The 27,150-nt window shown below is 41.6% G+C and overlaps 1 protein-coding gene across 6 annotated transcripts in view; it reads left to right on the top strand.

The window, feature by feature from the left end:
* Positions 1-598: 598 nt before the first annotated feature.
* tmc3 (transmembrane channel like 3) overlaps positions 599-27,150 on the top strand; it is an 82,652-nt gene continuing 56,100 nt past the window's right edge. For 5 of the 6 annotated variants that reach the window (XM_023332876.1, XM_023332875.1, XM_023332874.1 and 2 more), the window contains exons 1-12: positions 601-827; positions 1,218-1,364; positions 3,391-3,466; positions 7,396-7,477; positions 7,677-7,783; positions 11,610-11,708; positions 12,028-12,170; positions 12,276-12,423; positions 12,554-12,597; positions 13,881-14,028; positions 14,363-14,472; positions 19,416-19,494. In XM_023332876.1, the coding sequence (XP_023188644.1) occupies positions 706-827; positions 1,218-1,364; positions 3,391-3,466; positions 7,396-7,477; positions 7,677-7,783; positions 11,610-11,708; positions 12,028-12,170; positions 12,276-12,423; positions 12,554-12,597; positions 13,881-14,028; positions 14,363-14,472; positions 19,416-19,494 (1,305 nt within the window). In that variant the 5' untranslated portion in view covers positions 601-705. Of the gene's footprint in view, positions 828-1,217; positions 1,365-3,390; positions 3,467-7,395; positions 7,478-7,676; positions 7,784-11,609; positions 11,709-12,027; positions 12,171-12,275; positions 12,424-12,553; positions 12,598-13,880; positions 14,029-14,362; positions 14,473-19,415; positions 19,495-27,150 lie in introns of all 6 variants that reach the window. The other variant, XM_023332878.1, reaches the window with a different exon arrangement.

Raw genomic sequence — 27,150 nt, 5'->3', positions numbered from 1 at the left:
AGAAGGGTTTTTGAATTTAATTTAATTACTTTGGTAGTTTCAAATCAAAAATAATAAATAAGCAAAAGTTATGTTTAATAGGTATAATATTCTCTCTCAAACAGTCCTTGTGCCTCAGTTCCTGTTTTGTAATTTATAGCGTATGTTTATGTTGTACTATGTGGCAGGGCCAAGGCACAAACAGCTATTTAAGAATTATCTAATAGAGAAAGACGTCGATCAGCAGCAGTCCACAGAGTCTGTTTAAAGAGACAGTTAAACAAGAGACATCTGTCTATCTACGTTCCAGCCCCATCATCCATCTGTTGATCAGCTTTAATTAAAAGGAGTGAGTGGAGATTCAACACAAGATAATTTTTTCAAAAAAATATGCAAATTAATTGAGCTTCATGCATAGACATATAATAGCTAAACCACAGTTACCCAAGCTGTCATTCTGTTAATACCTGGTGCATGCGTGTGTGTGTGTGTGTGTGTGTGTGTGAAGAAGAGTGTAGTGCTGTCCCTTTAAGTGGTCTCTGCAGGCTGTGATTGGACTGATGACCGTGTGCATGGGTCCATACTGCTGTGCTGTTGCTCCAAAGCAGCAGGTAGCGCCAGCTCAGACCTTTGAGGGGAGACATAGAAGAGAGGTGGCATTTGTCCACACACTGATTTATACACATTGATCATCAACACACAATTATTCACACAAACCTTGTTAGAATGAGTTCAGCATCTGAACCTGTGGTTGGAAGCAGTAGATCCTTGCTTGCTGCCAAAAGACATAGGACTGTACGGAAGAACTCAAGAAGGATTTATTCTGCTTACCGAGACCACCAGCAGGGGTGAGTTGCTCTTATAATTGAATCTGTTCCTTTTTATTGTTACGTATTCTAAGGGGACTTTGTTCTGTATTTAGATGACTCTGCTCTATATCTTTCTTTGCCTTAACAGACTGTAGCCTGTCTCTTCAAATTAATATTATAAACTGACAGAATAATAATAAAACTCCAGAGTTTTTCTCTTTATTGGGCTGCCAACAAACCCATTCAGAAAAATTCTGTATTGTTCCACCTTCTAATTATTGTATTCAAATGTAGCTATAACCAGCTGTGTCATAAATGATAAGTATTTATATTAACAGTGTTTATATGTAAGCCAACGATGTTGCCATCATATTGCTTTTTTTTATGAATTTGCTTGGCAGTCATCTTCATTGTGCCCATAACCTGCAGCTCATCGGATGAAGAAGGTGGAGATGATAAGGAAGTGGACAGCAATGACCCTGAAGAAATGTTCCAGAACATTCAGTACCAAAAAGAGATCATCGCCAACATTCGCTCCAGACCCTGGCCAATGAGACGCAAGCTCAAAGTTTTAAAGTATCCTTTGTTTAGATGCTGGTTTTATGTTTGCAACATTTATTCTTTCTTCTAGTCTTTTTCTTTCTGCAGCAAAAAGTGCCACACAAGAAGGTCTTCTCTCTGACTTTTCTCATTTGTTTTAAAACTAAAAAAAAGAAAATATCTGTCAGAGAACATAAACTTGAATAACCAAATCTTGTTCCTAATCTACAAAAATCTCATTTAGTATTTTAACTGCTCAACATTTTCCTTTATAACTACTGTATTTATTTTGTTAATATAGCCGTTTTTATCTCTTAACCACTTTAGCCAAAGCAGTCAATTTTACCAAAATAACAATATTTTGACATTTTAATATGGTCAGTGTAATAAAATGCATTGTCAGGTACATTTAAAACAAATAAACTGGAGTGTATTTTAGTTTCTGTATCCATGGGATTTAGATAAAACCATGCACAATATCAGATATCCAAGGAATACAAAAATATCTTAAATGTTTAACGAAAGCTTTTAGGATCTGTAGAACAAGCTCTTCCAAATAGTGCTTGAATAGATAGAGAGCGTCTAAAATAAGATGTGCTGAGTATGTGCCATGGCTAACAGGTTTTATATGGGCAGTTTGTTATTACTGCAGAGGTTTTATTACCTTCATCAGGGATGGGTTGCAAGTCTGCGCTTTTCCACTGAGGCTGAATGACTGTGATTATTTCTACTGCAGCTGCAGCCATAGCCTGTACTTCACATCTTATATTGTTTTATTCTAAATTACTACAAAATCAGTCTTACATTAACAGTTTAGTCTAATTCCATGTATTTTTCTTTTACTGTAATTTAAAACTGTTTACTGAACTTTGATCAAACAATGGTTTCAAAAGGATGCACATAGGAAAACATCTGGCTTGACTCACATATGAGCTTAAGTGACATCCCATTCCTAATCCATATTGTTCAATATGACGTTGGTCCATCCTTTGCAGCTAGAACAAATGAAGTTTTTCTGGGAAGCCTGTCCACAAGGTTTAGGAATGTGTCTATGGGTGGACAAGAAGACCTGACTCTCAGTCTCTGCTCTGATTTGTCCCAAAGCTATTCTATCAGGTTGAGGTCAGGACTGTGTGAAGGCCAGTCAAGTTCATCCACACCAGACTCTCCCGTCCATGTTTTCATGGACCTTGCTTTGTGCTCTGGTGCACAGTCATGTTGACGTCCCAAGGGACGTCCCATTTTTCACAAATGTTTGTAAAAACAGTCTGCATGCCTAGGTGCTTAACTTTATACACTGTTATGAAGTTATAGTGGTCGTGGAAGTGATTGGAACACCTGATTCCGATCACAAAGGTGCAAATACAAGTTTTTGATCAGATGGCCATTTATTTATTTATTTATGTGCTGTAGCAAGCCAAACATATTAAAGAATAGACTTATTAAACCTGATTAGAATCTGTAGTTTGTCATTTGTGACAGAATATGTGTTCGCACCTGCTAAACTGGGTGGACCTGTTTATCTTACCATGTCATTAGTGCTATTTGCTTAGTTACTTAGATGCTAAATGAGAAGGTAGGGTTAGGGTTCTGGTAATCTGGAGATCTGGAGAAAAAATGTGTTTTCGCTGTGGTCATCAGAGAGGAAACAATAGTTTGGAAAAATCACTCCAGTTTTGGTTGTGCAGGAAATGCCTCCAAATAAGCTGCTGAATATTTATTTTTCACTGCAATATGTCGTTCTTCATATTGTCTTCAAGTTGTACTTTGGGAGGTTTTTTTACTTTCTCCACTGTCTTTTTTTACTTGTTGAGATCATAAGTTATTTCTACAGAATCAGGTTTCAACAGGGAAAGTCCACATATTCACGCTTTGGCTGAGCATAGTTGAACTTCACAATATGTCACTGTGATTGTGTTAACAGCTGTGACTGTAGCAACCCAAGAAGTCATTGACAATTGTGTCTTTACTTAGAGGTTTCTTTAGATCTAGTGCAACACAGACAACCACAAGAAGTGCCCACTTAAATAAACATCTTTCACTTATCTGTTTGCTTTTTTAGGCAGGCTCGAGAGATTGTCCTAAAGTATGAAGGCCAGCTGACGAGAACAAGAGGTTATCAGACCGCCGGAGCTGATGTACTTTCAATTCACACTGGTTAACTTTCTAACATGAGATCACAATTTCAAATGAGTGAAGCATAAGATACAATTTGTAGTTCTATTTACCTCTTTATGAATTTTAATATTTAATGTTTATGTAGTCTCAATTAGGGGGGGGGGGGGGGGGGGGGGGGTGTATGAAACAGGAGCACAAGATTGTCCAGCAATGGGGGAGATGAGAATTTAAAGACATATTATAAATGTGTTGCAAAAAACTTTTGGCAATATTTTCGCATGGTTTCCACATATTTGTATTATTTTGTGGCAGATATATATATATATATATATATATATATATATATATATATATATATATATACTTTTTTTGGTTCTCCCCTCCAGGGGGTCTTTTGTGGGCTCTAGTGTCCCTTATATGAAAGTAGGCTGACAGGAAAGGAGGGGGAAAGACATGTGGCAAATATTGCCAGGCCCGGGAATCAAACCGGATACGGCAACGTCGAGGACTCAAGGCCTCCAAACGTGGGTCGCGCTATCCCCTACGCCACCACAGCACGCCCCCGTGTCAGATATATTTTAAGAAAGGATTCTTTGAAGCCAAAATTTGTCAGGAGGGTGACAGCACATGATTTCAGATAACAGTTTAAATTCTATTTAAGGCTTCTGTGTAGCTTTCATCTCTCTGCAGCAAGGATTGTGCGACCTAAAAGTACTCATTGTTCAATTTTAGTATTTTACCTATCAGAACTACATTATTCAATAAAACAAGAGTCTTTCTCCGAGAAAATTGTAAAACACACGAAAGCATAGCTGAAAATGCACAAAATAACTAATATAAAAATATAAGCTTGGCATTTTTCCAGCTTGGTGTTTCTGTTTTCGTATTGCAGTACTGTTTTCCTTAAATTCTAAACTTTCATGGGGAAGTTCTGACAATGTGACTGAAACAGAAGTTGGAAGGAGTGCAGGGACTCTTGAATACAGATAGACTGAACATGGCGGGCAGCTGTGCGTTAGATGCGTAGCTTTACAGACAAACCGGAAAACAAATTTCATATCATCTCTCATCTAATGGGTGGCGTTACATACCTGGTAGATGTTTCTATGTGTGACAAACGAAGGTGCCAAATCCCATCGCTATTATTGCTGAACACAAAGCTATAAATGTCTGGGCAAGGAGAGAGTTCATCTATTAAACTGACTGTAGATGAATACATGAACCAAAAGCTGGAGTGAAGACAGCTTTTTATAAGCGTATTTGTGAGCCTGCCTTTTTATTATTAAATTGAATAGAATTTCAGATTTTTCTATAACTTTTTTTTCAGGTTTACTTAGAAAGTGAGCTATTATTGTTACAAGTCAATTTTCTAAACTAGAGAAAAGTTATTAGGACAACTCAAATGTGAACAATTGCACTGATGTTGATATGCAATAGTAATGCTGCTATTATGTTAGATTTACTGATGTTTTTTATCTGATTACTCGATTAATCATAAGAATAATCGATAGACTACTCGATTACTAAAATATTTGTTTATGACAGCCCTAGATAGGATCACGTTTTCCATCTGCTGGATCTGCAACCTGAATCTCTGAAGACACAAGTGGCGCTTTCATCGACTTAATATATTTATATAATATATAAATATATTACCCCTTACCCTAACCCTATATATCATGATATATTGCTGTGCTTTTTGTGTAATTTGTGTTCTCCATAAAACACACTGACTACAATGTCCCCTGTGGTAAATTTGGTTTAGAACCAGCCTCTAAAGAAAACAGTAAAGACCATTCTAGATTTTTTTAACCAGCTATAAGGGCCAGACTTGTATCATCAGCACCTTTATTCAGATGGTAATTTGCAATGCAAAATATTATGCTTAGTAATTTTTTGCAATGGGCAATGCAGCACTTAATTTAGAATTAATTTTATATTTATGAATGAAATTGTGCTCAGTATTGGCTTTATTTATTTCAGGAGTATTTTGTAGTTCAGTACAAAATAGTGTATATGAGCAAAAATATTTGGATAAATAATGGGTTAGTCTAATCCTGGTCCTTAGCCCTGTTAATTACTCTTGTTGCTCTTTTTAGAAGTTTGAAGTTTGATTAGTGACTGTTGTGTTGTTTTGTAATTAATTTCCCAAACCTCTCTGAGGTAAAACTAAGGAACAGTACAGAATGTTAGGGTTAGGCTGGTCCTGTGTCTGTGAGTAGAAAGGTGTTTGGTACTGAAACTATGATAGACTCACTTCAAGAACTGTGAACTGAAATAGTAAAACCTCGACTCACAATGCCTACTTCTCCATAGATGGACAAACATTCTTGTTTAAAGAAAAAAGGCCAACAGCCACATAACATTCAGATAAAAATAATGGTAATGCAATTTCTAAGTATGATTTTCAAATAAGTTAATGACTAGTTGTTACTAGTCATTAACCTGAACTTGTACGTAGATAATAAACTGGTTTTAGGTTTATTAATCTTATGAATTTAGTAAAATGTTCTTCAAATGACTGGAAATGCATAGTTTTGAGTAGATTTTATTTTAATTTCCACACTAGGACTGCTTGTGTCTCATTAATGTTAGCAGATGTTGGCAGGTATGATGTAAACTAAACTATCGGTCCTCTGATTTGACTCTTTATAGGTACATGTTTAAGTAAAATGAAGATTGCTGAACTACTGACAACATGTATCTGAAATTCCCAGCAAAAACTTAGTATTTAGTTTCTGAAAATGAGAAATTGTCAAAATAACAAAAAAAAGATGCAGTGCTTTCAGACCTTGAATAATGCAAAGAAAACAAGTTTATATTCATTTAGAAACAACAAAACTAATGTTTTAACTCAGGAAGAGTTCAGACATCAATATTTGGTGTTTTCAATGGGGTTCAGTGCAGTGGGCTTTTCATTTTTTACAGACCTGTATGTAGTTAACAGTTTTAGTTGGACAAAATTATTTAGATTTCTTATGTGAATGTGTGTAAATAAGCAGTGACGTTTAGAAAACTTCACCAATGAATATCTTCTCTTGGGTCTTAGCCCTGCTGGGGGCTAAGCACCCTAAAGGTCAGCGTAACACAAAAAGAAGGCAACTTAAACAGTTGGTGTCAGTACCAAAAATATAGTTTAATTTACAGTTCAAGTAAAATGTCACTCACAGTAGACAACAAGCACAGGGAAGCTTTAAACTTCAGGGTCTCCAAGGCCAAAACAACAAAGATAACATCCCACTCTTAATTGTAAAATAGAAACACTTTCTAGAAGAGAACTGAAAAAGAAAGTACAATACCTGAACTCCCTGACTAACCAAAAAACAGGAGAAAACAGTTAAACAAAATGGCAGAGAACCCCTACCAGCTTCCACTGTGAATCAAAACAAAACTTTAGTTATACACTTGATGCTTCACAAGAATGCTCACAGCAAAACCATCCAAAGTCTCCACAAACAATCAGCTCACTGACAAGATCACATCAGATCAAGGCCCAAGGAAAAAGGGATCTGACATCTCCGGTTGAAGCTCTCTATGGGGTGGCTGACGAGCTCCAACACATTGCACCTGTGGCAGCCAGGTAAAGCTGAAACACAAAGAAAGAGCCCCTAGAAGTCAGTGACTGTAACAATGGTGAAGAGAAAACTGAGTCAAAAAGCGAAGCTCTCAATTTACCGGTCAGTCTACGTTCCCACCCTCACCCTATGGTCATGAACTTTGGGTCATGACCGAACGAACAAGATCACAGATACAAGCAGCCAAAATGAGTTTTCTCTGAAGGATGTCTGGACTCTCCCTTAGAGACAGGTTTAGGGGTTAGGGATAAAATATGATAAACTACAAAGGATGAACTGAAGAAAATTTAGGACTTTAGAACAAGATCTTTTCTTCTGCATTGTGCCAATGCCACTGTTCTGACTGTGCTTTTTTAAACTTTTCTCCTCTGTAGCTGCTGAAAAAACTTTACCGTGTGCTTTACAACATTGTTGTTACATTCATTCCGTGGGAAGTGAGGATCAAAAAAATTGAAAGTAAGTAATGTTTTTTTGCAGAGTCAAAGTGATGCTGCTATAAGTGTGTTGCCTTTTCTTCCCTTCTTTCTGTACGTTTTGTTTTAAAAGGGCACATTTATTTATAATCTAAGTGTTTGTTGCTGTCAGGGGAAAAAATAAATTACAATCTATGAAATGTTTTCAATAAAATTTTAGTAGCATTTTTATTTTTCTTCAGGTCACTTTGGATCAGGCGTGGCCTCCTATTTTATCTTTCTTCGCTGGTTGTTTGGGATAAACATCGTCCTCACCATCATGACAGGATCTTTTGTGGTCCTACCAGAGGTCAGTGTCCATAGTAATTCACATTTACATATACCGCACAAAACTTTAGCAAAGGCAAAAATAATTATGGTGTGTTCACACCGAACGTGTTACACATGTCAATAACGGGAGCATGTGTGCACTTTAAAGTTAGACGCATGACATTTTGCTCTAGACAGACATCAGGTGCATCAAAATCGCTCTAGGTGGGCGCTGAGAGGAGACTCCTTGGCATTCGTGTCCCTCAAACTCTTCCACCGTCTCATACATAAATAAATACAAAGTTTATTTCATCTTACTCAACATTTTTGCTGGGCAGATTTGGACAGATCAAATGCAGGAAAATATTTTCAAAAGTAAAAGTTATAACTTAATCGACGCCAAAGGCGACCTTGAAGATGGAAACAGCCAGGTTTAAATATTCTGTGCTCCAAATTAACAGATCAGTAACACTTGTAAAGAAGAGGAGCTCAAGGACAGACACTAGAAACACCTGCAACCCACTTGATAAGACCCAGGGCGGTAACATCCTCTTCCAAGCGAGGTCCTTTCAATTCCTGTTTCTATAGTGATAACGTTATTGGTCGTAGGTCATAGGACAAGAGTAAACAGCAACATTTAGTTTATCCTCCATAGTTTTTTTTTCTAAGATCACATCAGAACATTCACCAGTATGCCACATAGCTGAGTCTCTCTGATTGGTTGATGGTCCGCGTCCAGCAGCGAAAGTTGTGATTTTCCAACTCCAACTCAAAACGCTTCAAATTGCGCAGCGCTGGATGCGCAAATAGCGCCGTGACGCGCCCTCGACATGCCTCTTCATAGACTTTGAATTTAACCAGACATGCCTGACACCTTTGGTTTGAACGCACCTGTTACATCCCACATAACCCCCCTCCAAAACCCCCCAGTCTAGGGTTTTGGAGGGGGGCTGTAACGATAGATGAACCAGGAAAAATTAAGAGACAAAAACCAGGAGGGTAAAATTAAAGGGTTTATTCTTTAATGGGGATCCAGAGAAATCTCAAAGATGAAAATGAGAACCTACAAGAAAAGGAAAGGGAGAATAACAATGAAAACCAGGGTTTCTAGTAGACAAAATCCTCAGTCACAGCACCACAAAGCTGCAGCACACATGCTGCCCAATTGGCCAAGAGGCCCTGAAAGTCAGTTTCCCAGCTAGTCTTATACTCTGCTCATCAAGAGGCAGAGTGAAACCAGCTGGGCCTGCTTAACCCGCCGGAGCTCAGCAGCAACCTGAACTGGGGTGAAATCCGACATGCAGCCACCACTGCATGTAACAGCACCATTAAGAAAATATATTCCACCAAGACCAGCGAGAAAACATATTTTGTTTCAGTTGTTTAACTTGAGGGAAAAAAAGCAAAACATTTTTTGTAAAACTTTTGTTTTAAAACAAATTCTGATGACATAAAGTATCACTCTTATGAAATATGCTGAAAGCTAGTTCTGATGTTGATCGTGTTGTCATGTTGTAGGAGTTTGTCCAAGATTATAATTTAAATTTATATGAATGAAAGGCATTTGTTTAACTTAGTACTCTCAGCCAGTTTATGTTTATTAGGTCACTTAATGCTAAAGCGGTTTTTATTGCATTAAGAAATGTCAATCAATCACTGAATCAACCAATTTTATTTATAAAGCAGCTTAAAGTGCACAATAAAATCAATAAACAATCAATAAAACAAACCCACAAAAACAAACAATGAGTCTTGAGCTGCTCTTAAAGACAGCAACATTTTCTGCAGCCCTCAGCTTCTCTGGCAGACCGTTCCACAAACGGGTTCAATAATACTGGAAAGAAGCTTCACCATTCTGACACTTGAAACTGTTAGTCGTTTGGTGCCAGAAGACCTCAGGGTCCACAGAGGTTCATAAGGTAATAGCAGCTCTGCAAGGTAAGATGGTACATCTTACCTGCAAGATGAGATGGTACATTTCATGTAAAAGAATCTTAAATTTCAGTAAAAGAATCTTAAAAATCAAGCCTGAGGAATACTGGGAGCCACTGCAGTGATTTTAAAACAGGTGTGATGTGAGCCTGCTTTCTGGTCTTGATTGGCACTCCAGCAGCAGAGTTTTGAAACAGCTGAAGGCTGTGCAGAGTTTTTTTAGGGAAACTAGAAAGCAGTGCATTGCAATAGTCTATATGGCTGGAAATAAAAGCATCAGAGTGTCAGTGTTAGAGAGAGAGAGAGAATAGGGCGAACTCTGGCTATATATTTTAGATGATAAAATTCTGTTTTCACTATTTGTTTAATATGTGGAATAAAACTGAGCTCAGAGTCAAGAAGAACACCCAGTCTTCTGACTTGTTTTGAAGGTTTAAAAGACGCAGGTTGTATTTTTTAAATTATAAATTCTTTCTGATCCTGTGGTCCAATGATTAAAACTTCTGTTTTGTCCTGGTTGAACTGGAGAAATTTCTGTGCCATTCAGGTCTTTATATCTGAAATGCAATTAAAAACTGCAGTGATTGGCTGGGGGTCATCACATGATAGCGAGACGTATAACTCAGTGTCATCAGATTCCTGATGACTACACCAAGCGGCAACATGTACAAATTAAAAAGTAGGGGACCAAAAATAGAGCCTTGGGGGACACCACAGTTAATATCATGGATCTGTGAGGAACATGTATCCATTCTGCTCCTCATAGAAGTTCTATTTGTGAGATAAGAGCTGAACCACTGAAGAACAGGACCAGAAAGGCCAACCAGATGTTCAAGTTTATTTAAAAGAATTTGGTGATCCACTGTATCATTAGAGCTAATGAAAAAAAAACTAATACATTTTCACCTAGCATTATGTAACATATTAATTCCATCCAAAATCTGTGTAGCCCTTATTGTGACTCTAAGGACAAACAAAGAATACGTTAGGAGTGATTAATTTATAGTTCTGCCCTTAAATGTTACTGAGCACAGAAATAAATTAGCTCCCTTTAGCCTCTCATTAACCAACAAAACACTGTCCAAAATGATCACAGTTGATTTATGAGATGTTTGGTTGTGACTCACAGTGGAGGAGTAATCATAATTAGTAACTTTGAGGCTGAAAATTGGATTTCAGTTTCTTCTCACAACTTTACCTACCAATCTGTAAATGCTTTTTTGTCTGTGAATAGGTGATGTGATTTTCAATGTCAAAATACTTTGAGTTTTAATTTAAAAAAAAAAAACTATTTAAAAGTAGACTTTTCTGTTCCACTTTATTGTAAGGTATTAAAATTTATTACCACTGTTCAAAATGTAGAGATAATTCAATTTCTTTTGTTTTGTTTTTTCCCCTCTGTAAACAATAATTTGTCTTTTTATAGGGATAGCTGAGAACTTATCCCTGGGGAATATGTTCAAACTGCATAGACCAAAAGAGGAGGAAACATGATGCTGGATTTATTGTTGTTAGTGACATGCAGACACAAGCAATTTCCACTGACATTACTTATTCTGTCATCCTCCCAGTGTAATCTTATTGTTCTGTTTATCTATTTGTAGCACCAAGGTTTTAATAACCTTGTTATTCTCCACATTTTCTACTTTTGTGATTAAAATCATGGACCATCGAACACTAAAGAGGTTCTGTCAATTCTATATTTTTGTTTTTTTAATGCTGTAGATTATGTGACCAGATATGGAATGCTATATCTATGTGGCTCAGCTAAACTTGACAATATGATGGGGTTTTTGGCAACAAATATGTCCTTTCTAGTGTATCTGTAAATGTTGAAGGTTTGCTGTGTTTCTTTGAGTCTCCATCTGTCAGATTTTCCTTGATGCAAGTGCAATAAAATTGATCTTTTTTGTATTAATCTTATCCTGTTCCAGCTGTTGGCTGGAGCTCCATTTGGAACAACAAGAAGTAAAACTATCCCCAAAGAGCATCTTGCTTCAGCCCAAGACTTGGACACCATCTGGTCTCTTGGGGCAAGTCTCTCATTCGTCTTACTGTTTGGTCAATAATACACTATGTATAGACACAATATATCTTCACTTAAACATAAATTTACTGCCTCCTGTTTTTCCAAGGTCAGTTTAATCAATTTCTTCTACCATAAGTCACTAAGTTATGGTATGATTAGTTATGGTATTCTTTCTACATCATTCTTTTCCTTGTACAGTTATATTTAATTTAACATGCAACATACTGTTTATTAGCTGTAATTCTCATCCCTTTTATTAGAATCATCCTCAATATATTATTGTGATATATAAAAACCTGTATTTTGTGTATGATTCACCCCAGGGTTACCTGCAGTACTCTGTTTTATTCTATGGTTATTATGGCAGCGTGAGGAAGATTGGCAGTGCTGGCTACCGGCTGCCACTTGCATACTTCCTTGTTGGGATGGCTGTTTTTGCCTACAGTTTCATCATCCTGTTACGCAAGTAATGTTTGTGCTATTTACTACCTATCTAAAGGTTCTGATTATGTATTTTCAGCTCCAGTCTCTATACTCTGTAAAAGAAATTTACATTTAATGTTTCCACCAGAATGGCAAAGAACTCTCGTCTGAGTCTGGCCAGTGCTTCTGATGAAAACTTCACGTTCTGTTGGAGAGTTTTCTGTGCCTGGGATTACCTGATTGGTAACCCGGAAGCTGCAGAGTGCAAAGGGGCTGCAATCGTTAACAACATCAGGGTCAGTTATACACTTACACAAATCTCTTGCAAACAAACTAACCTGGATTAAACTCAATTAATCTGAGAATTTAAGTCAAAACAAATCTTGAGAATTTTACAAGTGGGTTGAATCATGTTGTTTTGAACAGGAAGCAATTGTTGAAGAACAAGAAAAGAAGAAGGATACAAGCCTGTAAGTGTTTTTGTGTATGCCTGTGTATGACTTTTTGGTTTTTGGCACTAACAAAGACTCCTCTAGTTAAACAAGAGAAATAAGCATGAGCATGTTCCAATTTTAACAGTGTTTCTGAATCAGATTCATAGTGCCTATTATATCTGAGTGGATTCTTGGTTATGTTGGCTTTCAAGAAAAGATAAAAATGTCCTTGAGAAAGAAACAAATATTCTCAGTCCCCTTCAGATTATGAAAGTGAAAATAAAAATCTTTTGGTGTATTTAGACTGGTTGCCATGAACCTTCCATGTTTATTTCAGTCACTCTGTTGCAGTTCCTTTAAGGGCTTAAACAAAGCTTAAATTGGGTTCATTAGGTCCAGTTAAAAATAACCACTCCATTACTGTCACTGCAGCCTTTGTTACAAAAAGACAAGAAAAATCATTAAATCACAGCGATTTTAGATCTCCCCTGTTGTATTCGGCAGTCCCAACTGGTGGGCCAGTAAAACTTTTATTCACATTTTTATGTTTATTTATTTGAATGTAATTAATTTACAGAGAAGTACATTTATGTGTGTCTTGATTTAAGAAGATGGCTTGGCCAGGATTTTTCCAGGATTGGCATTCAAACAAGGGTTTAGATAACTTTTGCTTGAATATGAGAAACTTAAATGGAAGTGCCTGCAGAGAGGCAATCAGGGGTGTTGAAGTCTCCCTGCCCGGTTACTCTTCTGAGCTCTTATTTTCTCTGGTTCTTCCCTGTATTGCCTGCTGCCATTTTCATTTGATTTACGGTTTTCATTCTGCTCTGGCTCCTTGTGATTTTTTTGTGCGTTTTTGTGATCATCATCTTTCATTAAATATTTTTTAAAATCTACTCCATGCCTCTGCTGTTCTGCAGTTGAGTCCACAATCAACCTACAACATATCATGACAAAAATATTCTAAACTATTGTTTTCTCATGAATACTATACTACTATTTGTTTTATTTTCAAATAAAATTGAGCAAAAATTATTTGGTTCTAAAATTGTTTCCATTGCATTGTAATTTTTTATCTTTATAAAGATGTCTATTTTATTTCCTGCCATAACTATAGAAACAGTAAATTCTAAATCTGCCAGGGGTTTTTAGGCTTAGCTGTACTTAATTGTACGTTGTAATCGCAACATAGACCAGAAAACATCTAGCACTGAGGGCTCACTGATAAAATGTACTCAATGTAAAGCTTTTTTCTTTTCTTTCCTTTATAAATTTTTGAGTTCCACTAAATTCATTTGACCAATTGTTTTTTTCTTCAGGGCAGTTCTCATCAGTCTGCGTATTTTAGCCAATATCCTGGTTTTGCTGTCACTAGCTGGGAGCATCTACATCATCTATTTTGTTGTAGACCGATCCCAGAAACTGGAGCAGGAAAAGCCAGAGCTGACGTTGTGGGAGAAGAATGAGGTACAGAAGCAAGATATATATCATAATTATTGGTTTCATTTGATTACACAACATCCAATAGAGGTAGGGGCCGATGGAAAACAGCCCGCAGAGAGAGGATTGTTTTTTTTTTCTGAGTTTTAGTCAACCTACTTGCTGATCTAACTGGGTGATTCTACAACTCTTTAGCAAACTGTAGTCAGCCAGTCAGTAACACTTCTTAAAATTTTCAAGTTTCTCACTTTCTGTTGATGTTGTTTTTTATTGTTTTGTTGGGTCTGGTTTAGTTTATTTTGTGACAGAGACATATCTTTTTTCTTTTTTTCAAATTGCTGTCTTATTTGTGTCCCTTCAGGTGAGTGTGGTGGTCTCGCTCATCACTATGATTGCCCCTTCTGCTTTTGAGCTGGTTGCACAGCTGGAGATGTATCACCCAAGAACCTCCCTGAGATTCCAGCTGGCCAGGTAATAATTTAATTGACCATTATCTGCATTATGTATCCTTAGTTGTGGATTCTGATAAAATCTCTTTAATAATTTCATTTTCCTACTTACACAACATTAAGCATAGCAGGGTTCAATATTTTCACTATGGACTTGTAAATTAGAAAGAGAGGGAATAAAGTCTGCTTCTTTTAATTTTTATTTTTACCAAAGTCAAGCTGTTTTTTTAATTAATCCAGCTTAAACAGTGTGTGTATTTCCCATTCACACTATTTTGAGATCAAGATTTTCTAATCTTGGTATTGCCAATTAGTTTTTAACCATTATTCTACCTTAGTTTCACCCAGCTGTTCTGTATTTGTTTACTGTACTCAACTGATTTCCATGTCACCATCACATCACAACATTATTTAAGCTCCTTGGTTTCATATATTCACTGGATTCTTGTGTTAAACTGTAGTTGTTGCCCAGGTTCCTGCTTATGTTCCATGTGTTCTGTAAGTTTATCAGTTTTTATCATTGACCATGTCAGCCCCAGAGTATGGAAGGGCAGTACAAACCAGCTTTGTGAAATTCTGCAGCACCCATTGAACTTTAACATGCCCCAGAGGTAATTTTCAGTGTTGTGGTAGACAGCCTGTGCTGTTGCACTGCCTAAGAAAGCTTATCCCTCAGTCCCCAGAAACTCTGGCATGCCACATCCCACCTAGCATTGATCGTTCAGAGAGCAACCCCTGAACGTTGCCAAGAATGTTCAGCTGACATCACATGAAACACCATTAAACATTCAGTGGTCATTGCCTGCAGATGTTCAACCAATGTTCACTGAACAATTGCAGACAACATTTGCTATTTAAAGGTGTGTAATATTGATGTCCAGCAAGCATTGTCTGCAAACGTTCATTAAATGTTTACAGACAACATAGACAACCCAAACATTAATATGACCTATAATAATGACATTAAAGACAACCAAGGGAAAAGAAATGATATAAAAGTCACTTTATTACCTAACCCTAACCCTTAGTCTAGTATGTAATTACATACTAGATGTTATCAGTGAAGCATTCATTGGCAAGAGTATGCAACGAGATTAATGACATGCAAAATAAAAATATAATAAATATCCAGTGCTTAGAAAAATATGATTATGATTAAAGGTGTAGAATTCCCAAAACCAAGTAAGAGCAGCACTACAATATATTTTGAAGAAATATTACTAAAGTAATAAAAATCCCTCCAAAGAATTACTTTGATCATGCAACACTCCCATGGGCCCACCACCCGTGAGAGGGGCCAAAGGGGTCGGGTGCGTTGTGTGATGGGTGGCGGCCAAGGGAGGGGACCCTGGCGGTCCGATCCTCGGTTGCAGAAGCTGGCTCTTGGGACGTGGAATGTCACCTATCTGGTGGGGAAGGAGCCGGAGCTAGTGTGTGAGGTCGACAGGTTCCGGCTAGAAATAGTCGATCTCACCTCGACGCATGGCTCTGGTTCTGGAACCAGTCTCCTTGAGAGGGGCTGGACATACTTCCACTCTGGAGTTGCCCAAGGTGAGAGGCGTCGGGCAGGAGTGGGCATACTTGTTGCTCCCCATCTCAGCGCCTGCACGTTGGGGTTTACCCCGGTGAACAAGAGGGTAGCCTCCCTCCGCCTACGGGTGGGGGGACGGGTCCTGACTGTCGTTTGTGCTTACGGGCCGAACGACAGTTCAGATTACCCACCCTTTTAGGAGTCCTGAGAGGGGGTACTGGAGAGTGCTCCTCTTGGGGACTCCCTTGTTCTGCTGGGGGACTTCAACGCTCACGTGGGCAATGACAGTGAGACCTGGAGGGGCGTGGTTGGGAGGAACGGCCCCCCTGATCTGAACTTGAGCGGTGTTCTGTTGTTGGACTTCTGTGCTCGTCATGGTTTGTCCATAACAAACACCATGTTCAAGCATAAGGGTGTCCATATATGCACTTGGCACCAGGACACCCTAGGCCGCAGTTCGATGATCGACTTTGTCATCGTTTCATCGGATCTGCGGCCGTATGTCTTGAACACTCGGGTGAAGAGAATCTGGTGGTGAGTTGGCTCCGGTGGTGGGGGAGGAAGCCGGTCAGACCTGGCAGGCCCAAATGTGTAGTGAGGGTCTGCTGGGAAGGTCTGGCGGAATCCCCTGTGAGACGGAGCTTTAACTCCCATCTCCCTCAAACACGTCCCCGGGGGAGGTGGAGGACATGGAGTCTGAGTGGACCATGTTCCGTGCCTCCATCGTCGAGGCGGCCGATCGGAGCTGTGGCCGCAAGGTTGTCAGTGCCTGTCGCAGCGGCAACCCTTGAATCCGTTGGTGGACACCTTCGGTGAGGGATGCCATCAGGCTGAAGAAGGAGTCCTGTTGGGCCTTTTTGGCCTGTGGGACTCCGGAAGCAGCTGATGGATACCGGCGGGCGAAGCGGCATGCGGCTCAGGTGGTTGCTGAGGCAAAAACTTGGGCGTGGGAGGAGTTTGGAGAGGCCATGGAGAAAGACTTCCATACGGCTTCGAGGCGATTCTGGTCCACCATCCGGAGTCTCGGGGGGGGGGGGAAGCAGTACAGCACCACCACTGTTTATAGTGGGGATGGTGTGCTGCTGACCTCTACTCAGGACATTATGGGCCGGTGGGCAGGGCAGAGTACTTCGAAGACCTCCTCAATCCTACCAACATGCCTTCCATTGGGGAAGCTGAGCCTGGGGACTCTGGGTTGGGCTCTCCAATCTCTGGGGACGAGGTTGCCGAGGTGGTTAAAAAGCTCCTCGGTGGCAGGGCCCTGGGGGTGGATGAGATCCACCCGGAGTTCCTTAAGGCTCTGGATGTTGTAGGGTTGTGTTGGCTGACGTGACTCTGCAATATCGCATGGACATCGGGGGCAGACTGGGGTGGTGGTCCCCCTGTTCAAAAAGGGGGACCGGAGGGTGTGCTCCAATTATAGAGGGGTCACACTCTTAAGCCTCCCTGGCAAGGTCTATTCAGGGGTCCTGGAGAGGAGGGTCTGTCGGATAGTAGAACCTCAGATTCAGGAAGAGCAGTGTGGTTTTCGTCCTGGTCGTGGAACACTGGACCAGCTCTATACCCTCGGCAGGGTCCTGGAGGGTGCATGGGAGTTTGCCCAACCGGTCTACATGTGTTTTGTGGACTTGGAGAAGGCGTTCGACCGTGTCCCTCGGGGAGCCCTGTGGAGGGTTCTCCGGGAGTATGGGGTACTGGGCCCTTTGATACGGGCTGTCAGGTCCCTGTATGACCAGAGTCAGAGCCTGGTCCGAATTGCCGGCAGTAAGTCGGGCTCGTTTCCGGTGAGAGTTGGACTCCGCCAGGGCTGCCCTTTGTCACTGATTCGGTTCATCACTTTCATGGACAGAATTTCTAGGCGCAACCAAGGTGTTGAGGGGATCCGATTTGGTGGCCTTAGGATCTCATCTCTGCTTTTTGCAGACGATGTGGTCCTTCTGGCTTCATCAGGTCCGTGATCTGCAGCTCTCGCTGGAGCGGTTCGCAACCGAGTGTGAAGCGGCCGGGATGAGGATCAGTGCCTCCAAATCCGAGGCCATAGTCTTGAGCCGGAAAAGGGTAGAGTGCCTTCTCAGGGTCGGGGGAGGGGGGTCCTGCCCCAAGTGGAGGAGTTCAAGTATCTCGGGATCTTGTTCAAGAATGGGGGAAGAAAGGAGCGGGAGATCGACAGGCGGATTGGTGCAGCGTCTGCCATCAAGCGGGCGCTGTACCAGTCCGTCGTGGTGAAGAGAGAGCTGAGCCAAAAAGCGAAGCTCTCGATTTACCGGTCGATCTACTGTACGTTCCCACCTTCATCTATGGTCATGAGCTTTGGGTCATGACCGAAAGAACGAGATCGCGGATATAAGCGGCCGAAATGGGTTTTCTCCGTAGGGTGTCTGGGCTCTCCCTTAGAGATAGGGTGAGAAGCTCAGTCATCCGAGAGGGACTCAGAGTAGAGCCGCTGCTCCTTCACATCGAGAGGAGCCAGTTGAGGTGGCTTGGGCATCTGGTCAGGATGCCTCCTGAACACCTCCCTGGTGAGGTGTTCCGGGCACGTCCCACCGGGAGGAGGCCCCGGGGAAGACCCAGGACATGCTGGAGGGACTATGTCTCTCGGCTGGCCTGGGAACGCTTCAGGATTCCCCCGGAAGAGCTGGAAGAAGTGGCCGGGCAGAGGGAAGTCTGGGCCTCCCTTCTGAAGCTGCTACCCCCGCGACCCGACCCCGGATAAGCAGAAGAAGATGGATGGATGGATGGATGGATGGATGGATGGATGGATGGATGGATGGATGGATGGATGGTTGGAATTACTCTGACCATGCAACACATTTTTCCTCCCTACTTGTCACATATGGACACTTGGTCAGGTTCCCTCTGAGTCGCAGGTTGAGGAAACGGGTATAGATTATAGAATTACTTTATTCATCCCAGCAGGGAAATTATTTTGCAGTTACAGCAGCATAGAGACAAGACACACAACATCCACCACTGAGTAGCAATGTAGACATTTCTCCTCTACTCGCCAGTAGTAGACAGGGTGTTTTCATTGAATGTTAAAAAATTTGCAGAAATGAAGATAAAATTACGGCATATATTCAAAGATTTGGAGGATCTTTTAAAGCTGAAGTAAAATAAACATCATTGTTAAGCATACAAATACATTGACTGTGAACGGATTGAAGCACTTTTGATGCTTTTCAAAAAAATTCGAAGACTCATGCTTTTCGTTCCTAGGTCATCAGTTTCCAATGTGTAGAGAGCTCTACAACATTCAATGAAAGCACCCTGCATGTCCATTACTGACAAGAAGGGGGTACCTGTTGCCTCAACATATGACTCAGGGAACCTGGGCAAGCGTCCATATATGACAAGTAGGGAGAAAGAATGTGTTGGACCGTAAAGTACACACATGATATACGAGGTTTTATAGATTGTGTGCTTTGTGTTTACAGAGTCCTTGTTCTATATCTGGGAAACCTCTACAGCCTCATTATTGCCCTCTTGGATAAAGTCAACAGTATGAGCTCTGCTGTAAGTATTGAGATTCTATGTACCATATTATTGGGGAATTTTTCTACCATATGTCAAGAACATACATTTTCAGTTTGAAAGCAGAATGCCATCTTTGTTCTCAAAAACTGTAACATTTGCACTCAAAACTTATGCTCTCTTTCAAATAATCTCTGTGCTCTATCACATCTTTGTGTTCATACTCAGATTTTCTCCTTGCATGAACAACTTCTCTCTGTATGGATTAAATCTCTGCTTGCAGACCTCTCTGCTCGCTTGTGAATTCTTTTCTACTCTTGTGGTCTAAAGAATACAGTTGCCTGCCAACCATCCCAGCCAATGCATAGTTCCCATAGGTCTGAACCAGAAGGTATCCACGTCATCTTAGTAGGCAAATGAATGCACAATGCATAGCGGACCCATGGCTTTGAAACCATGAAAAAGAAAATATGTGGACACTCTTGACCAATGTACAGGAGAAAGATACATGAACATAAAGAAAATATGTCTGACGATGTGGACAAAGTGCCTCTGATCTCATACTACTAGACAGATAGATAGATAGAAACTTTATTAATCCCTTTGAAACACAAAATGGGAAACACAAAATGGCGCCGGTTTGGCTGGCTGCCTGCAGCTGCAGCTCCCGTCGTATGTGTGTTAATCTGTGTATATTTGCTGTAACCGATTAAGGATCCGTGCTTCTTTAAGCACGGATCCTTAATCGGTTACAGCATGGGTTCTATGGGTTCTTAAACCCATAGATCATCAGTTAAACTCCCACAAGGGCTGGATGTGGTTCGGTCGGTTCTGTCGCTGTTCTTTACGGAGTAGAGGCATGATTGTTACGGAGAACCTCGCCGAATGGAGCAGGGGCATTGTTTACACGCGTGAACAGCTGATTGCGCTGTGTAAGCCTCTGCTGCAGCCCAGAGACAGGCCGGTGGTCCCAATGGAGCTATGGAGGAGACGACGGGGCTGCAGGGCTGGAGCTAAACGGAGGGGTAAGAGGAGACGGCACAAACCGGCGATTATTGTGGGGAATGTGAGGTCTTTGGGGAATAAGACAGATGAAATCACGGCGCTGGTTAGGACCCAGAAGGATTACAGGGAGTACAGTATCTTCTGCTTCATGGAAACCTGGCTACACTCGCTTATTCCAGACTGCAGCATGAAGGTTCCTGGATTTTCCCTGGTGCGGGGGGATAGGGACCTTTCCAAGAGTCGGAAGAAGAAGGGCGGCGGGATTGCACTTTATGTGAGTGAGAGGTGGTGTAATCCCGGTCATATTAACGTGAAGGAACAGATTTGTAGCCCGGACATTGAACTTCTGGCTGTGGGAATGCGGCCGTATTATTTACCGAGGGAGTTTACATCCGCCATTTTGATCGCTGTTTACATTCCCCCATCAGCTGATGCAGCGGTGGCCTGTGACGTCATCAGCGCTACTACAGCCAAAATACAGACTAAAAACCCGGACGCCTTCATGGTCATCACAGGTGACTTTAACCATGCCTCATTGGACAAAACTCTAAACAACTTCCAGCAGTATGTTGACTGTTCCACCAGGGAAAACAAAATGCTGGATCTCCTGTATGCTAATGCCAAAGATGAATACAGTGCCACAGCCCTGCCCCCCCTTGGCAGGTCGGACCACATCTTGGTAAGGATGACTCCCAAGTATGTCCCCTTAGTGAGCAGGCAGCCTGTGCGCATCAGGACGGTGAGGAGGTGGACACAGGAGGCAGCTGAGGCACTGCAGGACTGCTTTGGGTCGACAGACTGGGATGTGCTCTGTGGGCCTCATGGGGAGGACATCGACAACATGTCTGACTGCATCACAGAATACATCAGATTCTGTGAGGACACTGTCATGCCAGCCCGGACCGTGCGCTGCTTCTCCAACAATAAACCCTGGATTACCAGTGACCTGAAGGCACTTTTAAACAAAAAGAAGATGGCTTTCAGGTCTGGAGATAAGGAGGAGCAGAGGAGAGTCCAACGTGAACTCAGAGAGACACTGAGGACATGCAAGGACAACTACAGTAGGAAGCTTGAGTCCAAACTCGAGCAGAACAGTGTGAGGGATGTGTGGAAAGGAATGAAGAACATCGCTGGAATGAAGGGGAAGGACACACAGATATCTGGGGGCCGGGATAGAGCAAACCAGTTCAACCAGTTTTTCAACAGGTTCAGCTCACCTCCTGCTACTCCCATACCACCACCATCCCACCACACATCCACACTGCCCCAAGTCATTCAATCCACCTACCGGCATTCTCCAGCACACCACCTCTCCTTCAGCCTCTGCTACTGGGTGAGAAGCTGCGGAGGATGGGTGTCAACGACTCAGTGATCTCCTGGGTTACTGACTACTAGACAGGCAGGCCACAGTTTGTCCATCTAGGCAGTGTCCTTCTCTGATGTGGTGGTCAGTGACGTAGGAGCTGGGAACTGTGCTTTCTCCCTTTCTCTTCACCTTGTACACCACTGATTTCAAGTACAACTCTGAATCATGTCACCTACAGAAGTTTTCTGATGACTCAGCGGTTGTCGGGTGTATAGGGGATGGAGGGGAGGGGGAGTACAGGACACTGGTGGACGACTTTGTGGAGTGGTCTGAGCAGAATCACCTGAGGAAGATACCTTCACGGCCACTAAAGATCAAAGGGGAAGTGGTGGAGGAGGTGGAGGATTAAAAATACCTGGGAGTTGTAATCGGCAACAGACTGGACTGGGCATCTAACACTGACGCTGTGTGCAGGAAGGGGATGAGCAGACTATTTTTTAAGGAAGCTGAGATCCTTCAATGTGTGCAGCAAGATGCTGGAGACCTTCTATCACAGTGTTGTTGCCGATGCCATCTTCTTTGCTGCTGTGTGTTGGGGAAGCAGCATCAGAGCCAGCGACTCTAATAGACTGGACAAAATCATCAGGAAAGCTGGCTCTGTACTGGGACTAAGGCTGGAGTCCTTGGAAACTGTGGTGGAGAGGAGGACACTGAAGAACGTCCTGTCTATTATGGACAATAAACAGCACCCTCTCCACAACATAGTGGACAGACAGCGGAGCACCTTCTCACATAGGCTGCTCCAGCTCCACTGTCGTAGGGACAGATACAGGAAATCCTTCCTGCCACATGCCATCTCACTGTACAATAAAAGCTAAATCATTGTTCTGCACTAATCAGTCCAATTTCGCACAACTGCACTGTGGCACACTTGCTGTACATATATTTACATATACATTCTGTTCTGCATTTTGAATCCCTGCAAGGACTACTCTAAGCTGCTTTTTATATTGACAGCATGTCATATTTTATTCTTATTTTATCTTGTCTACATTGCTACTCAGTGGTGGATGTTGTGTGTCTTGTCTCTATGCTGCTGTAAATGCGAAATAATTTCCCTGCTGGGATGAATAAAGTAATTCTATTCTATTCTATTCTATTCTATTCTATTCTATTCTATTCTATTCTATTCTATGTATATCTAAGAGTGCTGCATGGGAGACAAACATGACAAATTCCTGGAGGGAAAATCCCAAATACTTAAAAGCATTAGCGTTTGCATCAGCAGCCACTTTACTGTGCATGTTTCCTGCAGAAAGCAGGCAAGAACACATTTTTCTAACTATTTAATCCCACGCTGTCCTTCAATACAGGATCAGTTAGACTAAATGAATTGTGTGCAGTAAGAATGCTTGAACATGGTGTTCGTTATGGACAATCCATGACGAGCACAGAAGTCCAACAACAGAACACCGCTCGAGTTCAGATCGGGGGGGCCGTTCCTCCCAACCACGCCCCTCCAGGTCTCACTGTCATTGCCCACCTGAGCGTTGAAGTCCCCCAGCAGAACAAGGGAGTCCCGAGGAGGAGCACTCTCCAGTACCCCCTCTAAGGACTCCAAAAAGGGTGGGTAATCTGAACTGTCGTTCGGCCCATATTATTTACAATTATTTACAATCTGGCTAATAAAATGATTTATTAGCAGGTGGCCAGTGAGCTGAGCTCTTTGCCCAATGCAACTCCAGCACACAGATTTGTGGTGTCTGCAGATACCAGAGGCTTTAGTTTTAGCATAGCATCTCTATACCATACACTACCTTCGGTTTATTCTTCTGCACTTTTGATTTCAGCCCAGAATGCAGATACATCTTCATTTTCCCAATAACTGTGACCAAAATAGGAGGAAATGATTGTTATTCAATTTGTCCTTTGCACGCTAAATATAAATTCCTTTCTTTTTTCTGTTTTTTAATGAAACTTACATTTTATGAAAACCCCATTCTGGTGCCCTTATTGCTCACCATGGTGTCCATTGTGTCTGTCTTTCTTTGAGGGACTTGCATGTCTCATTGAGAGTTAATGATCTTACCATTAACAAATGTTGCTAGTAAGTGATGTCCAGCCACTGAAGTTTGGGCCATTTTCTCTTCTCATTTATCCACTTACCTACATGTAATGTGTGTGGGTCATTAATGGATCACTATTATGAGGGTGGTAGCATAACTTATTTTATCATGCTATGACCAACAGTTGCACATCATGCTAGCTACAGTGGATATAAAACGTCTACACACCCCTGTTCAAATGCCAGGTTTTTGTGATGTAAAAAAATGAGAGCAAGACAAATATTTTCACAACTTTTTCCACCTTTAATGTGACCTGTAACCTGTACAATGCAATTGAGAAACAAAGAAATCTTTCAGGGAGGTGAAGTAAAAACAAACAACTGAGATAATGTGGTTGCATGAGTGTGCACACCCTTTTAGAACTGGGGGTGTGGCTGTGTTCAGATTTAACCAATTACATTCAAACTCATGTAAAATTGAAGTCAGCACACACCTGTCACCAATTAACAGGTTATCATAGGTATACAATAATCTGATAATCTTTAATTATCAGAGGCAATTAAAGTGCCTTTGATAAAGTTCAACTGTTCTAGTAGGCTTGTCCTGACATTTTTGTAGTCACATTGTCCAGTACAAACCATGATCCACAAAGAGCTGCCACAGCATCAGAGGGATCTCATTATTCAAAGATATCAGTCAGGTGAAGGCTACAAAACAATTTCCAATTCATTAAATATACAATGGAACACTGAAGACTGTCATCATCAAGTGGAGAAAACATGGCACAACAGTAACATTACCAAGAACAGGACGTCCGTAGAAAATTGATGAGAAAACAAGAGGAAAACTGATCAGGGAGGCTGCCGACAGCAACACTGAAGGAGCTGCAAGAATTTCTGGCAATTACTGGCTGTGCAGTACGTGTGACAACTATCTCCTGTCTTCTTCATATGTCTGGGCTATAGAGTAGGCAAAGAAACACATCAAAGCCCGGCTTAATTTGGCAAAAACACATCTGAAATATCCCAAATACATGTGGGAAAATGTGTTATGGTCTGATGAAACCAAGGTTGAACTTTTTGGACATATTTCCAAAAGGTATATTTGGTGCAAAAACAACACCGCTCATCACCAAAAGAACACCATACCTACAGTGAAGCATGGTGGTGGCAGCATCATGCTTTGGGACTGTTTTTCTTCAGCTGGAACTGGGGCCTTAGTCAGCGGGGACGGAATTATGAACAGTTCCAAATATCAGCCGGTGTTGGCACAAAACCTTCGGCCTTCCATTAGAAAGCTGAAGACAAAGAGGAACTTCATCTTTCAAGATGACAATGACCCAAAGCACACATCTAAATCAACAAAAGAATGGCTTCACCAGAATAAGATTAAGGCTTTGGAATGGCCCAGCCAGAGTCCAGACCTGAATCCCATCGAACATCTGTGGGGTGATCTGAAGAGGGCTGTGTACAGGAGATCCCCTTTCTATCTATTGGATTTGAAGTGGTTTTCCAAAGAAGAGTGGGCAAATATTGCCACATCAACATGCGCCACGCTGATAGACTGCTACCCAAAAAGACTGAATGCTGTAATAAAAGCCAAAGGTGCTGCAACAAAGTATTAATTTAAGGTTGTGCATGTGATAATTGAATGAATTATGTTTATGTCCACTAGGTGGCGATCATGAGTTTATGTGAATGCATAAATGTAAAGAATAGGACGACAGAAGCAGAGAGTCTTTTGTGACACACCTGTGAGAAACCTGTGTGAGCAGACCGTGAAAAAATACTTTAATAAAAGTCCATCCATCCATCCATCTTCTTCCGCTTATCCGGGGTCGGGTCGCGGGGGTAGCAGCTTCTGAAGGGAGGCCCAGACTTCCCTCTCCCCGGCCACTTCTTCCAGCTCTTCCGGGGGAATCCCGAGGCGTTCCCAGGCCAGCCGAGAGACATAGTCCCTCCAGCGTGTCCTGGGTCTTCCCCGGGGCCTCCTCCCGGTGGGACGTGCCCGGAATATCTCACCAGGGAGGCGTCCAGGAGGCATCCTGACCAGATGCCCGAGCCACCTCAAATGGTTCCTCTCGATGAATGAAAACCTTGGACTTGGTGTTCCCTCGCCTGGACGCGGGTCACCGGGGCCCCACTCTGGAGCCTGGCCTGGAAGGGGGGCACGATGGCAAGCGCCTGGTGGCCGGGCTTTTACCCATGGAGCCCGGCAAGGCTCAGCCCTAAGAGGAAACATGGGCCCCCCTCCCATGGCCCCACCACCTGTGAGAGGGGCCAAAGGTTATCGGGTGCATTGTGTGATGGATGGCGGCCAAAGGAGGGGACCTGGCGGTCCGATCCTCGGTTGCAGAAGCTGGCTGTTTAATAAAAGTATTTTTATTAAGTACTTTTTAATAAAGTATTAAAAAGCAATCAGTCATTGTATGACCAGGCATGTTGGTCATTACCAAATGACCAACATGAGCAATACAACATGCCTGGTCATTATCAAACATGAATATAACAGTGCATATTTATGCAACCAGGTTATTTTACATTTTCTGTTTTGTATTTCTCCCCTTTAAAGGTTTCTGTTTGTTTTTCTATTGCATTGTACAGGTTACAGGTCACATTAAAGATGGAAAAAGTTGTGAAAATATTTGTCTTGCTGTCATTTTGTTACATCACAAAAACCTGGCATTTGAGCAGGGGTGTGTAGACTTTTTATATAATTTATATATAGTGTTAAAAAAGCAAAAGGTTAGGGTTAGTTAATTGCCCTTTATGGAAGTTTCATGAACCAGAAAAAGGTTTCACAAATCCCAAACATGGTTATAAATATTCTGCTATTAGTTGAAAATAATGACAGACTGGCGACCTGTCCAGGTGACCCCACATCTCACACGGAATGTTAGCTGGAGATAGGCACCAGCACCTCCTGACCCCACTAGGGACAAGGGTGTTAGAAAATGGATAGATGGATAGTTGAGAATAATCCAGTGCAGGTTTAGAGTGTCTAGGTGTTGTAGTTTTGCAGCTGGAGTAGTTCCCGGTACCCCATACTCCCGGAGAACCTTCTCCAAATTTCTATGAACAAAACAAGCAAAAAGAAACATTGTGGAGGGCCCCCTGCTGGTCAGGGGCCCTTGGAATTGTCATAACCCCCCCCCCATACGGCGCCCCTGCCTATCACTCTATCTGAGCTTTTTAATTTAACAACTTTCTTCTGGCAATATTTCGTCTTTATTCTGCTATTATTACTTGGTTTTTGTATTATTATTGTATTTGAAAATAAAAATATCTTGGCCTGGCCATAAAACTCTGTCATACTTGCTTT

Source organism: Xiphophorus maculatus, chromosome 4, assembly GCF_002775205.1.
Source record: "Xiphophorus maculatus strain JP 163 A chromosome 4, X_maculatus-5.0-male, whole genome shotgun sequence".
In the NCBI taxonomy this organism is placed as follows: Eukaryota; Metazoa; Chordata; class Actinopteri; order Cyprinodontiformes; family Poeciliidae; genus Xiphophorus; species Xiphophorus maculatus.
This window is presented reverse-complemented; position numbering and strand designations above follow the sequence as displayed.